Here is an 18,717-nt window from a genome sequence, read left to right as displayed (position 1 = left end):
TGTCACTATACTTCTATAATTATCATATATTTTGATATCCTAGTTTCATCACTTATCATTAGTGCATGAGTATTCTCTCACCCCAATTGGTATTCTTAGAAGAAATGATTTCTATACCTTTCCACAATCCCATTTTCAGCTAGACTTCCCAGGTTCAATGGGTATCTCCTGTTCATTTCTGCAAAAATCATCACCCTGTAAAGCTGCTCACATAGCATGCTAAATAGTCATGAAATTGTTAGGTGATTGGCTATGAGATTCTTAGTTTAATTTAGATATAGTTGTATTCATTATATGACAAAAAACAAGGGAATGTGGCCACTGAGCTCTTAGTTAAGATTGCCACTCTCCTTGGCAATGTTATTCTTATAGGAAATATGTGTTTTGATTATACAATCTTGATTTAAAGTTTTTAAAATATAAGTATAAACCACTATGATTGCCAATAAAATTGACTTCTGTGGGAGGGAGCAGATAGTGGAAACCTGTAGGTGTCAAAAGAATGTAACGGCCCTTGCTTTTCAAACTGTTCTGCATTTATCTATAGTCTTTCTATTTATTTCATTTCCAACACATCCAATAAATCTCCTCTTTGCTCACTGGCAAATAAGTCTGCCTACTTCATGGGAATGCTAGGGTGTTGCTGTCCATGGTGCCAGATGTGAGGAAGAAAACTAAAATTTGTTACATTTGTTGAACTTGTTTATCTGTTAACCTCTTTATTCTTATTTATTTTATTTCATTAGTAAGAATATCTCTTCAGTTCTAGCCTATCTAAATGAAAAGCCTTAGTTTAAACGGAGCTAAAAATTGACCCAGTCAAATTGCAGATGTCACAGGCATTGCTGTGCCATTTCCTATGAAGCTTGTCCCCATTTTAAGAAATCACTCCTACAGGAAGCTCTTCATGTTATTTCTCTGATGGTTTCCTTTTATCTGTTCCATTCTGTTACCCACTTTAATTGCATTTTACTCTACAATATTAATTAACCATGCCAACTAGGGAGGGTTTAGAGTCCCATTCCTCAGCATTTATTTAGAGACTAATTCTATATATTTGCCACTTCCCTTGTGAATTAAGCTCATTATTTAGTTGGATGTATCTGTCTAAATGATTCCCAGGTTAACTGTACCATTCTGGTAATGGGATGCAGAGAATGAGGCATGTCTGTCATCCAAGCCCAGGAAGACTATTGGAAATGGTTTTGAAATCTGCAGAAATGAGCTACAGTTGGTTTTTAGATTTGCATGAGTTTTATTGGTTCCCATTGATGGTGATTCTCTCTTATAAGTCACCTTGTAAGCCCCACCATGGATTTTTCCATTAGCATAGCAGTCTAAAGGAATGACATACATTAGAAGGAATGTCTTACAGTGACTGACTGAAACATGGAACCAGGCATATTTTTAAGTGTCTTTTTAGCAATCTCATACTAGAGCTATATACACACTTACGTGTCTGTTAAGTGACAGACACAGTGAAAAATTAAAGTTTCCCAATAACCATCACCTGGATGCTTTTTAAAAATACAGATTCCTGGGTCCTATTTCAGACTTATGAGTCAGGTCACACATTTGACTTGTGTCTCTAAAGAGTCATTCAATGATGTTAACCACTCGGTTATAAGCCTGAGATTGCACACATATAATAAAGATAATGCCTTCTTTGATTGCACATCTGCTCGAATATGTTCCCAAACCTGATTAGTTATAAGGATCTTCCAAGGAGCTTTAACAATTTCCAAATTTCCAAGCCTTATTTGACTGACTTAGGCAAAAGCAGTGACAAAGTGTTTTTATACTGAAGACTTTCTACAAGTAGGGCTTTGACATTTAGAAAGCGTTTTGTATATTAGCTACTTGATTCTCATGGCAATCCATAATTATAATTGTTTTACATGAGAAAACTGAGTATATGTCATAAAAGTTTTCATTTTGGAAATGAACTTAATTTTCTTTTTTCCTTTAGTATTCATGCTTTCTTGTTTCCTCAGGCAGTAGTCTATCGTATTGGGTTGATTTTTGTCATATCCATTGTCAGTTGGTTCTTTTATATCTGCATAAATTATTCTTGTATACTCTAGGAGCCTCTACTACTGCAATATTCAAAGCTATAAAATAACTTTCTGAAAAACATAACTGTGTCTTTGATACTTAAAACTACAAATGAAAAAACAAGGAAGCATTATAAATTCCCAAGTAGCTTGTTTTGGGAAGGTTTTTCATCATGCATCTTCCTCACGAAGATATTCATTTGCAATACGACATGTAGCAGAACTTAGGTCAATCAAGCATTTGTGAAACACCTACCCTTTGCATAATTTGTCATTTACAAAGTGTTAGTGGAATGATAATAGTGTTATCCAGCATTTCTGGAGTGCATGATATGTGCCAGGCACTCAGCAGATATTTTATATAACTGGACTCCCTCAACCTTCATGATAGCTCTAGGTGGTGGGTATTGTTATCATCTTCATTTAATAGATGAGGAAATCGGAGACCTAGAGAGATTAAGTAACTTGCCCCAAGTTGTATGGTTAGAAGTGGCAGAGCTTAGATTTTAAGGCCAGGAAGTGTGATCTCAGAGCCCGTAGACTTAACCACTATGTGATATGAATCACATCTAATAAACTCTGTGGAATTGTGAGCCTTTGAGAAAAACTAGTGAACAATTGATATCTTTATTTACAGATGAGTACTATATCCTGAGAGCATGGAGAATGGTGCATTTAGTTACCTTATCCTCATTTATCAACAGTTGCTTCTTGTTGGGCAGCTTTATCCTTCATCATCCTTTATACCCTGAGGCAGAGAGGTGGGAGAGCAGGGATCAAGCTGGTGGGCTCTTGAGGTGGATCATAGGGCTAAAATAATTCAGCCTACCTGGATTCCAATTCTGGCTTGCCACCTATTAGATGTGTGACTTTGGGCAAGTTCTCAGCCTCTGTGCCTCCGTTTTCTCATAACAATGTGCCAACCATATGCAATTATTGTGAGGAGTATGAGCTAACAGAGTTGTGAAACTTAGAACAATGCCTGGATCAAAGTGGCCACTCAGTAGGTATTAGACTTTGTGATTGTTTTGCCAAATCAAAAACTTTCATTGTTGCATCATGGACTGATTTGTGTTCTCCTCAGAGTCATTAGCTGAATTCCTAATCCCCACTACCTCAGAATGTGACTGTTTTGTCATTAAGGAGGTGATTAAGGTTGAGTGAGGTCATATACCTGAGCCCTAATCCAGCAGGACTGGTGTCCTCATAAGAAGAGGGAGAGGCAACAGGGACACATGCACACAGACAAAAAGTCACATGAGGACACAGCAAGAAGGTGGTCCTCTGCGAGCCAAGGAGAGAGGCCATGGGGGGAAATTGCACCTGCCAACACCTTGATCTTAGACTTTCAGCCTCCAGAACTGTGAGAAAACCACCTGGTCTGTGGTTTTGTGTTGTGGCAGCCCAAGCAAACTAACACAGACATCATAAATGGCAGTTTCAGAAATGTTCTGGCTGTTGATTAGCCTGGAATAATGATAGCCAAGACCCTTCCTTCTCTACCATCAGTGCATCTCTGTGCCTTGACACAGCAGTTGTTTTTCTAGTCCTTGTACTTGCTGTCTGATTTGGTCACGACAGAATGTTATAGATAGAGCTAGCATCTATACCCACAGCAGGGGACACTGAACAGCAAGTCACAGGAGAACTTGCTGCTGGAAGTGGAGCTCCTTTAAAGTCTCCCTTGATTTTTGGGTCAGCTCTCCATGCCCCTTCCCTACCAATATATTCAATACTGTGCTCTAGCTATTAAGGTGAAGGCTGAAAAGATTTTAAATCATGCCCGTAATGCACCTTGTAAGTCAAGTCTCCTCACACACACACAGAGAGAAAAACAACTGAGTGGTTTTTCAAGGGTCACAAATTCAAGGCAATAAAGCAGATCTTCCAGCTATATCCAGTCTGCATGCTGTGATGATTTAATGGCTGTTTAACATAATATGGGTTAGCTTTTCCAGAAGATCTGAATGGAGATCTGTATAAATTCAAAAAAGTTAACTGGCTTAAGGGAAATAAATGGAGAGATTGTACATGTGATTATGATGATGTCACTATACTTCCATAATTATGATATATTTTGATATATCATAATTCGATATTGTTTTGTTGAAACTAGAAAGTATGTGATAATCAGTTTTCAGATCATAGATATTCTTGGAATTGGTGACAGGGATAGTTGGAAATTGGGCCACGAATCTTGGATAAAATTGTAGAAACCGAGATGTTCTCTGACATTTCTCTTCCTTCCATGCACTCCCTGCCTTACCATCCCAGGAATATGACTGCAAATATCCAGTCTTATTTCATCTCTATCTTGTAGCTTCTGCATTAATATCTGTGAAAAAAAGAAATAAAAAAAGAGAAACTGTTTTATGAAGTCAGTGCTGGCTTCTTAATGACAGACAGCTCCAATAGTGCAAAGAGCTCAAAGCAAGGAAACAGAAATGTAAATTTCAGAGACCCTGGTGCTTTTACTTATGAAAAACTCTCATGTTCCCATTTAACAGCACCTGAACTTTTCATCGGGAGAGCTCTATTTCTTAACAAACCAGAAGTGCCTGTAGTGCTCAGTGGCCTAATGTCTTTGATCGTAAGTGGATTCAGATATTATGTTATTAGTCATCTGTTAATCAAGGTGCTGATTATGGGCTCATTAAATCTCATCTCCTTGATAATCTAATTTTCCTCTAAGCTTCAAAAATGATCAGCAAATTTATTATCATTGCTTTCAAGATTGAGTTAACCTGTCTGAACTTTGAGAAATTGAGCCAGTTTTAATTTTGATATGTTACTTCAGCCATTTTCAAGAGAAAAATGTCATCAAAGGCCAAAAATGATAATGTAACTCTGGGAATGTCTATAGGCTTATGATCACAGATGAGATGACAGGACTCACCTTTGTAAAATTACAACGTTATGAAGTTATGTCTCCTAAGATCCACCTTTCATGCAGATGTTAGTACTGCTGGCTTTCCACCTGAGCCCTTTTTAAAATGTCAACTCACAGTTTCTGAGTTGGAGAGGCAACTTAATGAAACATTTTTGCATACTGCGTGTGATATTTCCTTCCTCTTGTCTTTCTTTTTCTTTTTATAACAAAAATTACTTATAAAGATAAGTCAGTGCTACACTGACCATATATTAACAAGTCAATTCAACGGACTATTGCCTGTTTAACAGGTATTAAATGCCTATCGTTTGAGGTATTTTCCAGACCTGCTTAACCTTACTAATAAAATCCACAGGGTTTGGTTTTTCTTGTGCAGTTGGGGCTCTAGTGATGCACATCCCCACCCCGGGGTGTCATGCACATGGTAGTATGTAGGAATGGTGCCCCTAAATTGTGCAGTGGTTGCTGCTGCTCTATTAGTTCCTTAGGAATCACTAATTCATTCTATGAATTTTGTCCGCAACTAAATTAAATTAATGTCTCAAGTATGGTTTCTTTCTTCTGGGCAGAAATAACTAGGTTAAAGGTAAACTAACAAAATTATACCTTTTTCAAGACTCTTGAAGTCTTGGCATATGTATTTACTAATATTAGTATATTGCAGGGCTTCAAAATTTAGTGTATGTAAACAAACAAACAAACAAAAGCTTGACTCAGTAATTTCCCATACTCATTGCATCTTCATGCAGTTGGATCTTCTCCAAAGAGGAGTATTACTAGGCAATTCAGACAACTTAATTATAATAGACCCCCCTGCCCTCCTGTTGCCATGATCCCTGTGACCAGGACATAGAACAATAATTTCCTGATATCTTGTAGAAAACGATATAAAGAAACAAGAAGGGAAAATAAGGGAATATAATCTCAAGGGTGCAAAAAACTTTGTTTTCTGCACACACATGTGCAGTACATAATTCACAGCTGAATTACTAAAATGATACTTTACAAAGGAATTTGGAATGAACTTCAAATTCAGTGAAATCTGAGCAATGTTATAAGAATTTGTTTACTTTCAAACATCTGCTATTCCTGCAGAATAATGATCTTAAGGAAATTTTGTTATGCAATAAGTTTTGTATAGAAAAAACTACTTTATGGCATATTGTAGGTGGAGGATTTTTCTCCAGAGCTTTTTACCTTTTTGATTAAGTAGAAATTTACATGAAATTAAGTGTGGCTATTACTGTGGTTCTTGAAACCCAAATACTTATGGGGAAAATTAAGAATTTTAATAATTGGAAAAGAAGAAAGTCGTTTAAATCAGCCTTTAGTTTATCTGCTTAAATTGAACTCATTTATTAAGTAATTATTGCACAATTTTGAACTTTGTTCCACTCTTATATAAAAAATCTCTTCTGGATTTCTTATTTCATTAAAAAAAAAAAAAGTCTGCAGTGCTTCCCTTTGACAAGATGAATCCAGTATATGGATTGGAGGCTGAATTATTTCACTTTATTTCTACTGAAGGAAAAGGCAATTAGTTAATTGTGGGGTTAATTTGACATAACTTTATTCCTTCAACATTTGCGAAAAGAATGCCTTTCACTGCTACTTTTTTGCTATTTCTGGATATTCTGAGCAATCCTGGTGACTCATAACCATCCCTTTTCGTGGCCGGCTCTGTGTAACTGAGGGAACACATCTTTCTGGGTGAGAAGTAAGCCTTGCTTAACTCGGTGTCCCTCACACATTTCCATGGAAGGACCATGACTGGTACAGCAGAATCCTAAAGCAGCAGCTGAAAGCAGCAGAAATGTGTGAAGTTCTGTGGTTCATTCCCATGCTGTTTTTTTATTCGACTTCATAAGAGGTGGCTTAGTGGTTGTAAAATAATGGTTTCTCTTCCATTTCTTTCCCTTCACCTCAAGAAACTGATGTTCCAGAGAGATCTTTTAGCTTTGTTTTGTGGATGTATGTGCCCTAGACAAACCACTAAATGCCCCCAGATTCTACGATTATATAGTTTGAGAAATGTGGTTTCTCAACTTCGAATCCTTAATGGATTCAAGCCCTCCTAATTGTGTCTTTTAGGGTTTTTAGGCTTTAGATTGGTTTGGGTCTATATTTGTCTAGGTAAATTTCAGATATTATTCTCTCTGAAATTGTCTGAAATATGATGGGACAAATGATGCTGGAGCTTGCTTCTCTCTCAGTTCCATTCTGTCTCTTTCCATTGCTTGACCACCACTTGGGCTTCCATTTGTGAACCGTTCAGTTTGTCCTTAATCTTTCCAGTTTGATTTTTCTGAAATGTTTCTGTAAATGCCATTAGTCCCTTTCTGTTCACTAACTCGAGTGGGCTTTTTATTGGTTAGATTTCAGCTTCTCTCCACATGTTGGCATTTCCTCTGTTGATGGTGAATCATTTTATCGGAAGTTTGGGCTAGGTTTATGCCATGGTAGCAATATCTCGGTGGCTTTCAACAATGGAGGTAGGTTTCTCACTCATGAAAATGCAGGTGGTGGCTGTGCTCTATGGTCCCTTCACTCTGGGATCCAGATTGAAGAAACAAATTCTGTATAGGGAGAGGAAAGAAATGGCAGGAGCATGTGATGGCTCTTGTAGCTTCAGCTTGAAAGTTGGACATGGAACTTCCACTCATGTTTCATTGGCTAAGTCAGATCCTACAGCCAAGCCTGATGTTGCTGAGGCAGGAAGTATGATCTTTCTCCAGTGACAGATCTGGTAGGGAGGTGCAGCATAAATTGACAATAATAAAATCTACCGGGCCGGGCGCGGTGGCTCAAGCCTGTCATTCCAGCACTTTGGGAGGCCGAGACGGGCGGATCACGAGGTCAGGAGATCGAGACCATCCTGGCTAACACGGTGAAACCCCGTCTCTACTAAAAAAATACAAAAAAACTAGCCGGGCGAGGTGGCGGGCACCTGTAGTCCCAGCTACTCCGGAGGCTGAGGCAGGAGAATGGCGGGAACCCGGGAGGGGGAGCTTGCAGTGAGCTGAGATCCGGCCACTGCACTCCAGCCTGGGCGACAGAGCGAGACTCCGTCTCAAAATAAATAAATAAATAAATAAATAAATAAAATCTACCAAAATTATTATATGATGTTATATCAAAGCCATATTTTTTCCACTTTTTATATACTCAGAATGTGACACAATGCCCTCACATAATGGATATTTAGAAGGGGAAAGACCCACTTCTTTTGCTCCAATATACTTTTCTTGGTGGTTTTGAGGACTTCATCCTGACTTCTCTGGGTCCTCTTCGTTGTCTACTTTTACTCAAGTGTTTATCATGGGCATTTTCTCTTTATTCTCCTCTTCCTCTCTCTGGAAATAGTTTTCTACTACACTTTGCTGTTTGGAACCCCACCATGATTTGCTTTATTTTCTCTAGCTGATGGAATTTGCCATCACACAAACTTCTGAGTGTTTCAACAAGAGAATAGAAAGCTTGAGTTTTGATTTAAAACCATGTTGAGACACTAGAAAGGGAGTCAATTGTTTAGTACTTTGATTTCTGCTTTGCCATTCTGAATAGAACCATTGTGTTTGAAGTTCATATGTGCCAGCAAACGGACTCATCCTAAGATTTTGTCTGGTAGTAACTGGGTTTATGGAGCTACAAAAATAACCTGAGCTTTACTCAAATACAGAATACCTCACCTCAGTGTTGCATAGATTTCAAAGAAATAATATCACTATACCTGCACAATGCAAGTGTTATATGGAAAATATCCTAATTCAGAATCCCTTTTGCTGTCAAGCATAGTCTTACTTCTTTTCAGTTTCTTTGTATGAATCATTATCTTTAAATGTGATGGGCATTTGTTTTTGTACTCCAACACTTTGAATGGCGGTTGCAATGCTAAATGTAATCTGCCTTGCAGTGCATTTTTTTCTTCTTTTTTTTTTGCTTACATATTTTAGCTCCCCCACTAGATTATAATGAGGAAAGAGGGTCCCCCCACCACCACTCTTTTGGGCAAATACTAACAGTGTTTGTTAAATTGAACATGACTATTGAAATTATCGAGCTCAAGGTGGAGTCCTGTATGCTAGCTCTCTGCAATTTTGTTAAATGACTATGCAATTAAAATGCATGCATGTTTTAAATAGATTTTCAGTTGTAAAATCATAGAAGCTACTGTTGGTGCTCAGACATATGCCCCTAGTACCTACTTTTTCTGAGCCCACCAGACTGACTTGCCAGCATTGGTAACTCTTTGCCTGAGGGCTTCTCTGGTTTCTGGAGCCCTCTCTGCCCCTATGTAGATATTTTGGGGAATTAGTGTCCCCTAGGAGCAGCTCTAGAAACACAGCTGACAGGAGATATAGGATAAACGCCTCAGCTTCCTTGCCTTTCAGTTAGGGTATCTATAGGGTGTTTCATTGACACTGTCTCCCAGAGTTCCCCAGGGGAACTGAGGTCCAGTTGCCCACAGTGGTAACTTGCTTGCTAATGCTCCCTGTATCCGCTGTCTTCCCTTCTTTTCCTCGCTTCTCGACTCTCCTATTGGCATTTCTTTGATTAACTCCAAAGTAAACTATTAGCAGTCTCATCCTAGTTTCAGAGAGTCTCGGAGTTTCTAAAAAGGTATCCAAACCAAAACAGGCATTCATGTGTCAACATTTACAGTTTAACAGTTTCTCTATTTCAGTGCAGTCCAATAAAAATATAATGCAAACTACATAGTTAGAGGTGGCGGGCGCCTGTAGTCCCAGCTACTCGGGAGGCTGAGGCAGGAGAATGGCGTGAACCCGGGAGGTGGAGCTTGCAGTGAGCTGAGATCCGGCCACTGCACTCCAGCCTGGGCGGCAGAGCCAGACTCCGTCTCAAAAAAAAAAAAAAAAAAAGAATTTTCTAGTGGCTACATCCTTAAAGTGAAAAGAAAGAGGTGAAATTTTAATAATGTAGTTTAACTCCATAGACCCAAAATATTATCGTTTTAACATGTAATCTGTATAAAATTAATGAGGTTTTTTTTTTTTTGGTACTCAGTCTCTAAAATCTGTTGTATAAAATATACTTACATTGTAAATGGAAAATACCATTACAGTACGTCTCAATTGCAAGTACTCACAGCCATATGTGGCTTGTGGCTACCATATTAGATAATGGTGATCACTTCCCTACTATTATAACTCATGTGTCAGAATCTAGAAATTTGATAGCTCTTGAATTAGAGGCTGTGTAATGAATTGTATTGTCTAATAGCAAAATCTTGCCTTCTCCTTTTGCTCTTTGAAGTGGAATGAAATTTCTGTAAATATCTAGACTGATGGACATTATTGCCTTATTTAGTCTGTGTCCACATATTTATGTTTTTTTCAAGAATGAGATTCTGGCAATAGTAACTTTGAGACTTAACACTTCTTAGATGTTTTCATGCAAAATATAGACTAGATGTTTAGCATCTGTGCTTGTGTTTTTTAGGCAGAGGGTACCAGACTTCAGCGAGAACTCCGAGGATATTTAGCAGCAATCAAAGGTAATGTGTATGAGTTGTTTACTGCATGTTACTAAGCACAGGTTGTTCTTGGAATTCATGAGTGACAGGATTGAGTGTTAATTACAAAGCCATTTGGCTTCCTGGCAAGATGGGTGCTTGAACACAGGTGTTCCATTCCACCCACCCCTAAATTCCCATTGAAATGATAATCAGAATATATAAGGAAAAAATATGTGCGCCCTTATGCTGGAAACTAGAAATAAATGCCACCTACATGCCAAAGATTTCCAGGAAAATTTCTTAGAGTGAGCCTGAGACCTTGTTTAAGAAAAGCTGCAGCTGGCTTACCTCCTGAGGGAGACCACATCCCAAGAGTGGAGCACTCACAGACTCTCACCTAAGCCCTCTCACTGGAAGGGGCAAGACATGGTGGCAGAGGCAGGTGGAAGATGATCAGCAAACATGGCCCTGGACTGGCTGTGACTTGTGTGGACTAGCAGCACTTGCAGCCCTACCGACATGCAATGCATGGGCATAGAGAGGCCCTGGCATGAGTTTCTGGGACTCAGCCATATAAGGCAAGGAAATGAGGCCACTGGAGGAGGGGGAAGAGAGCAATAGGGAGGTGGGCTCAGCCTGTGCCTGCTATCCATCATCACGCTGCCTGCCCGGAGTCACAGCCAAGTGTGCCCATGGACATGATGTATCATAAGGCAGATTTTGTGGGGAAAGAATGGATCATCTGACAAAGGGTATTGGAAAACTGGCCAAACACTTAGAAAACAGTGAAATTCTCAACCTCACACTTTACTCCCTCCTTCCTAATTCCAGATATAGTAAAGATGTAAATATGTTGTACTGGACTCAATTAACTTCAGTAGGGATGACACCAGGTTCAAAAGGCCGAAAAAGGGAACCAGAGTCAGCAAACAAGACACAGGATTTTATTAGTGGGAAACTTACATACAGAGTGGGCCCAATCATGGCAGGGCTGGGCAGGAGTATCGCACTGCCAAGTGGTGGCAGGCTGGGCAGGAGAACTGCATCCATTTGCAAAAAGCAATGCAGTTTCTGTAACATTTTCGCTTAGCACCCTCTACCTAACAACCTCCACCTGGCAACCTTCGTTTAACCCAAAACACATGGCCTCAATCCCCTGTATGGCTCACCTTCCACGGGACAGGCTCAGGGCTCAGATGTTCCTTGTAGACAAGGAATGAATCTCTGGGTTGGCCACTCCCAGATTTCTTAGCTCAGAACTCTGAGCACATATTCAGGTGCATCTACCGTACAGAGTGATTCTCAGGGTATGCTTAAGTTATCACTGTCAGGTGTGTCTGCCGTGGATCACTATGCAAAGAAATGTGCTAAAGTACTAGAATAAAATACAGTAAATTTAGTCTCCAGGCTGTAGAGGTCTTTATAAGGGTTACTCGCAAGGCAGAAACCCATAAATCTCTCCATAGAGATGGAGAAATTTGACCTCATAAGTATGTAGACCTTAATATGTTTTTTAAAAACACCATTTTGGCAACATAGTTAATGAAAGTAAATCAAGATATAAAGAGCTCAGTGAGTAGACTAAATGAAGGTCAATTGGTTAAATTAAAGTTGGGCAGAAAACTCTAAGGAAAAATTAGCCAAAGAAGAACTATAGATGGGTGATAAACACAAAAAAGCCTTATCCTCATGAATAATCAAAGAATATTAGGTAGCGTCGAAAAGAAGATTTTATCATTTTTCCTCCAAATGTTCAAAGACATTACAAATAAAATACTGCTGTATTTAGTACTGGTAAAACTCTGGGAAGTGGACTCCATTCATGTATTGCCAGGAGGATAGCTTTTCTGGAGAGCAGTTAGTAAAAACTTTTATTTATTTATTTGGTATGCTTTTTGACATACTAGTTTCATTCTAAGAATTTATTCTCACAGTTTTAATGTGGATGTGTAAAACTGAATACAAACATGTTATTAAATAATGAAATAATAAAAATATAATAATAATAAAATGGCCAAAATAATAAAAATTAGCAAAATTGAATTTTAAACTAAAATATATTTATGAATTTTATAGTCCAGGCATAGCATTTTAATTCTCATGACAGCTCTATAAGGCAGGTAGTTTTATTATCTTCATTTTATCGATAAGAAAAGTGAGTTACTGCTAGGCACAGTGGCTCACACCACCTTTTTTTTTTTTTTTTTTTTTTTTGAGACGGAGTCTCGCTCTGCCGCCCAGGCTGGAGTGCAGTGGCCGGATCTCAGCTCACTGCAAGCTCCGCCTCCTGAGTTTACGCCATTCTCCTGCCTCAGCCTCCCAAGCAGCTGGGACTACAGGCGCCCGCCATGTCGCCCGGCTAGTTTTTTGTATTTTTTTTAGTAGAGACGGGGTTTCATCATGTTAGCCAGGATGGTCTCAATCTCCTGACCTCGTGATCCACCCGTCTCGGCCTCCCAAAGTGCTGGGATTACAGGCTTGAGCCACCGCGCCCGGCCCACACCACCTTTAATTTGAGCACTTTGGGAGGCAAAGGTGAGTGGCTCACTTTAGGCCAGGAGTTCAAGACCAGCCTGGGCAACATGGCAAAACCCCATCTTTACTGAAAATACAAAAATTAGTCAGGTGTGGTGGCGCATGCCTGTAGTCCCAGCTACTCAGGAGGCTGAAGCAGGAGAATTGCTTGAACCAGGGTGAAGGTTGCAGTGAGCGGAGATCATGCCACTGCACTCCAGCCTGGGTGACAGAGTGAGACCCTGTCTCAAAAAAAAAAAAAAAAAAGAAAGAAAAAGAAAAAGTGATTTTTTAAACAGAGTTTAAATAGCTCATCCAAAGTTGCATGCCAAGAAAACGACAAGACCAGATTGCATATTTCGTTCTGTGTTTCTCCAGAGCCCTGGTTTTATCTATTGTCTTTTACTGCCTTTGAACTACATGACCAATGGTGGGCATCAGTTTCACAAGTCAGAGTTCATCTATACAATGGGATAATGGCAGCCTACTACTATTACTTTTTCGTGAGCACTTACTATGTGCTAGAGTCTGTGCTGAGCATTTTAGGCACATTACCTGTTTCTAACTTCCCAACATAGCCATATTGTCAATGTCATTAACTTAATTTTACATTTGCAAAGAAGTAAGTCTCAGAGAATTTAACTTCCACAGTTTGATGGAGCTCATCATTAATTACTCCCAAATCAACCTTAAGTATTTGTAACAGTTCAGTCAGAAAACAGAAGCCACTCTAGGTATTTATTTTATTATTGATTTAGGATTTGAACACAGAAATCATACATTATTTCTAGCATAGGACTTTTTCTAGGTAGTTGATTTTTTGAAAATGGGGATAAGTTTGTTGAATGAAAAAATGAGTTCTCTTTCCCAAGTCTATTCAATTTGGTCTGTGCTGCTTATAAAGCGTGCTGCTTTATAAAGACTGGCATAATTATTTTCCTTAATGTGATCTAGAAGAATTCCCTGAGGGTGAGGCTTGAGCTCCGGAGAAAAGCTGGGTAAAGCATCAAATAAGTCTTTTTGGCAGACTGCGCCTGCACTCCAGGGCTAGTGGCCATGGCTCCGTATGAAGGAGAAAGGAATTCTATCAGCTTTTCCCCACCTTGGGTTTGCTGATTGACTATGTTAACAAGTGATGCTCCAAAAAAGAGATCTCTGCTTAGATTACTTTGTCCACAGCTGATTGGAATGAAGTTTTAAACAGGCTACTACTGAGTTTCTCAGAGCCCTTAATATGCTAAAGTCAACTCCAGAAATCCCGTGGGACAGGCAGGAATTCCGAGTTTTTTGACTGCAGGACCCTTCTCTCTTCTCAAAGCCTTGTGAAGAATGAGTAGTGTTCCTGGGAACACATTTTGGGTTTTGGGACCAAACTTGAAAACAAGGTATATGCCTGTGTTAGTCTGTTCTCACACTGCTAATAAAGTCATGCCCCTAGACTGGATAATTTATAAAGAAAAAGAGGTTTAATGGACTCACAGTTCCACATGGCTGGAGAGACCTCACAATCATGGCGGAAGGCAAAGGAGGGGCAAAGGCACGTCTTGCGTGGTAGCAGGCAAGACAGAGTATGTACAGGGGAACTCACTTTTATCAAACCATCGGATCTCATGAGACTTACTCGCTATCACGAGAACAGCACAGGAGAAACTCACCCGCATGATCAGTTACCTCCCACCGGGTCCCTCCCACAACACATGGAGATTATTACAATTCAAGATGGGATTTGGGTAAGGACACAGAGCCAAACCATATCAATGCCTTAAGTAGATCATAATTTACATTTTCAAAGGTTTTCATGGGTAATTTTTCTTGTTTTCACAAGGACAACTCTGGCTAACTAACCCTGCTGTAATGCAGGTAGCATCAGGGCAGCATAGGAGAAAGTGATATCTAGCCCTGGAGAGTCATGGGTCCTGTCGCAATTGTGGGAAAATCATTAAGTCTCTTAGTTGCTTTGGGTTCCTCATCTATTAAGTGCTTCATCTCTCTCAGAAGCTCCCAAAGACCCCAAAACTGGGATTCTGTGAAGTTGGGTTAAATGAATTCTAATCATTTTATTATGACTGATCTCTGGATGGCTTCTCCTCTGTGGGTCTTTATGATTTCTGCTGATGCTTAGGCTTTGTGAGGCAGATCTTATGCTTGCATTCATTTTAGCAGCAAACACGTCTGGAGCACCATTTGTGCACCTGACGCTGTTCTAGGACAGGGAGATGCAGAGATGAACAAGACATAGTGCCTGCTTGCAAGGAGCTCACAAACAGAGTGCGGAGACAGTTAAATAAAAAAGGCCAGATGGGCATAGTAATATGTATTTTAATAGATACGTGCATTGAGTGCCATCATAAGAGAGGACAGACTCCCACCTTAGGAGAGGCAAGAGACTGGGGCACGAATGGTTCTTCCAAGGAACTTACATTTGAATGAACCCAAGAAGTGGGATCATAGGTGGCCATCAAATGGTTAGATTTTCTAGAGAAAGACAGATTTCAGAGGGACATTGCAGGTGGAAGAAACAACTGGACCAGGAAGCAGAAGGAAGCATGGGTTCTTGAGGGAACAAACAGAGCAGTTAGATGCAAGCAGAAAATTGAGCTGGATGAAACATGGAAAGGCGGGCAGCATTTATATAAAGAAGTGCTTCATGTATCATATCATACGGGAATTTTATTCTATCAATAGACAGGAGAGTCATTGTTAGAGTTATTGTAGGCAAGGGAAAAAGTCCCATGATCAGATTAGCATTTTAGAAAAATAGTTATTGTGATTGTGTGGAATTCAGGCTAGAAGAAGTGCAACTGCATGGAGATTTAGTAGAAGTCTAGTCCAACACTTCAATAATACTATTAGCTAACACTTATTGAGCACTTATGTGCTAGGCACTGAGATAAGCATTTGACATGCCTCAGTTTATGTAATTTTCCCTATAACCTTGTGGCAGGTATATTTCTTGGTATTTTACACTTTGGAAAACGGAGGTTATAGGTGATTAATAATTTGCCTAAAATCACACGGATCACATGTAATGGAACCAAGTTTTCAACAAAGGCTGATTAATTGCAAATAATAGTCTTAATTATTTTGTTACGTTGCCTCCAAAAATATTTTGTATTAGGATGGCTGACAATAGCTTGTGCCAGCTACTTTGCTAAACCCTGTTACGTGGATTATGTTATCTAATCTAAATCACAGGTGATGAGTAGCTAATCCAGGGAAGGGCAGTGGGCAGGGAAGGAAGGGGCTGGATTTGAGAATCAGGTGGAATTGGTGACTGAGCTTTGGGAGGATGAATCTGGGATGACATCCCGTTTTCGAACTGAAGCAAATGGGTGGCATTCATGAGAACTGAGAAAAGGAGACGAAGCAGGTTTGGACAGGAAAATTTAAAGTTTGTTTTTGACATGTGAAGTTTGAGGTATTAATAAGACATCCAAGTGGAGATGTACAGTAGGAATTTAGAATTGGGAGTCACTGGCATGCACATGCAGCGGGGGCCAGACACGTGGATGATGAACATGCCAGATCTTTCTCTAAATGGAGCACAGTGCAGGTGGTGTCATTAATCGTTTTTTGTTTATGTGTCTTATGTGTAGGCCTAACTAAGGGGTAGGGTTGACTATTCTTGAGTTACTTCACCAACTGCCTATTTTATTCCAACTCTTGGTCCCATCCTTGTTCTCCTTGAGAGTCTAAGAAAAAGATGCCCACTCTTGCTTTCCTTTGAGGCAGCTGCTGTCTTTTTACACAACTCTCTTCTAAGCAATGGGACAAAGCTGCTAGATACTTGCAGTATTTTAGACGTTCTTTTAATGGTTTATCCTTGCTGCTGGTTATTTATTTTAACTGATGTTATTTTTAACTAAAACACATACTCTCAGGCTATTTAAGCAAGAAGTATGTATAAAGTAGTGCAATCTATGCAACAAGTCTTAAAGGATGAAAATAGAAGCTCACAAATTTGGCTGCGAATGGGAATAGACAACATTTTATGAAATGTCTTGGAGAAGGTCCAAAATTTTGAAGAGAGTGAAGTGGTTCCCATCTAATAGTAAAATAATAATAATTCTTCTATATCTGATGCTGGGCGTTTGTCTTACAGTTTTAGAAATCACTAATCTTTTAAGAAAATTTGGATATTGTATATTATTCAACCTCAGAGATAGCATTTAGCACCTATTCTGCTTTGATGTTGCCAAATTACTCTGAAGGGAATGTGTATTTTAGCTTTTTTTTTTCCCCATCACACTCTGTCAGCAGAGTAATCCCTAAATCCCTAAAAGCTCTGCCAGTCTGGAGCTAGGCTTGCAGCCTCTCACCTGTGTGTCCATTAAAGTGCATCCTATGGAGGAGATGTTCTCAAAACAATTTCCATGTCAAAATGGCTTCTGTCCAAATGATCCATCACCACTTATCCACCCTGTAATTAGTAGTTACTTTTGGCTGTTAATAGATATATTTACTGCAACATCGTGCTTTTAGTCTTGATGATTAAAGTCTTATATAATTTTATTTTAAGGTTATATTCATGATTTTATTTTTCATCACAAAGGTTATTTGGCCTACAGTGCCAAATTTCTTTTTCTTCTCTTAAGACGTTGTTAAAAACCTATCTACACAGCTATGTATAGTTTCCGTCAGACTTAAGACAAAAATTTAAAGAAAATGCCAGAAGTCTTTTGGCATCTGGATTATAGAAGGGGGTCCACTAGTGACTAACCCTTGGTATGAATTTGAGGGATATATTTCTTGATAGAGATTTGCTTGTACTTGGGTGAGGGTGATTTGGACACTTGGGATAATGTAGCTTCCACTTCAGTGTTGACCATATCGTGAGAGAACGCATCCCCCTTGCCTGGATTCAGAGTGCTAGGGGTCGGATTCAGGTTTTGTCTCTTGTTTGCTATCCCTTCACCTGCACGACTCTTGTTTCTTCAGAGTCCCCAGAGTCTTGAGTCATACTGTTTTTTTCCTACCCCAGACTCTTCCAGGGCTTCATCTGATGGTGGTCAAGTCACTTTAGCTCATGTGGGCAGGATACCTCATTGACAAGGGCTTCCTGGAATGTGCCCAGTGATGCTCTGAGGGAAGGGAGATGTTCTGTGTCTAAAGAGAACACAAGTGCTATGAAACTCCAAGTTACATGTGGACTTTTATACATATTTCTCAAGGATATACTTCTGTCATTTCAGACATCTTTTAGTTTGTCCTTTTCTCTCAGTTGAACCCAGAATTAGCTACCTCCAATCCAACAAGGATGTCAAGTTTTCAGTTTAACAAATGATTTTCATCTTAGGATTCACTGACCTTAAGTTTACAGGATGTGTTTTTTATTTCTCATGACAGTGCTCTGATTTCCCTCTCCTCTCCCTGTTTCCAGCCCCCTTTTATCCCTGCTAGTCCTCGCTAGGTGGGACCTGGCCACATTGATGTCTTGGCCTCAGCTTCCTGAGTAGCTGGGATTACAGGTGTGTGCCACCATGCCTGGCTAATGTTTTTTGTATTTTTATTTCACTATTTTGGCCAGGCTGATATCGAACTCCTGACCTCAGGCAATTCACCTGCCTCAACCTCCCAAAGTGTTGGGATTACAGGCATGAGCAACCGTGCCCGGCCCATCTTCACTTTTCACCCTTAAGTTTGGAATCATCAGGCAGCAGAACCGCACGGTGCCTTCTTAGCACACTGTGTCGCCTCATGATTAAGACTGTGAAGTGGGAAGAGCAAGTCAGGGGACAGGTGGACTGAGCAAGGCTCGTATCTACCTTTCCGCTGTCAGGGAG

The 18,717-nt window shown here is 39.7% G+C and overlaps 1 protein-coding gene across 4 annotated transcripts in view; it reads left to right on the top strand.

The window, feature by feature from the left end:
• Positions 1-18,717, top strand: part of AMPH (amphiphysin) — a 247,059-nt gene that overhangs the window by 113,325 nt on the left and 115,017 nt on the right. For all 4 annotated transcript variants that reach the window (XR_004433135.1, XR_004433134.1, XM_033193703.1 and 1 more), the window contains exon 3: positions 10,405-10,459. Coding sequence is in view for 2 of the 4 variants with exons in the window: in XM_033193703.1 (XP_033049594.1) it covers positions 10,405-10,459 (55 nt within the window). In the remaining 2 variants the exon portion in view is untranslated. The remainder of the gene's footprint in view (positions 1-10,404; positions 10,460-18,717) is intronic.

Source organism: Trachypithecus francoisi, unplaced genomic scaffold (genome assembly GCF_009764315.1).
Source record: "Trachypithecus francoisi isolate TF-2019V2 unplaced genomic scaffold, Tfra_2.0 Lachesis_group4, whole genome shotgun sequence".
NCBI classification, from domain to species: Eukaryota; Metazoa; Chordata; class Mammalia; order Primates; family Cercopithecidae; genus Trachypithecus; species Trachypithecus francoisi.
This window is presented reverse-complemented; position numbering and strand designations above follow the sequence as displayed.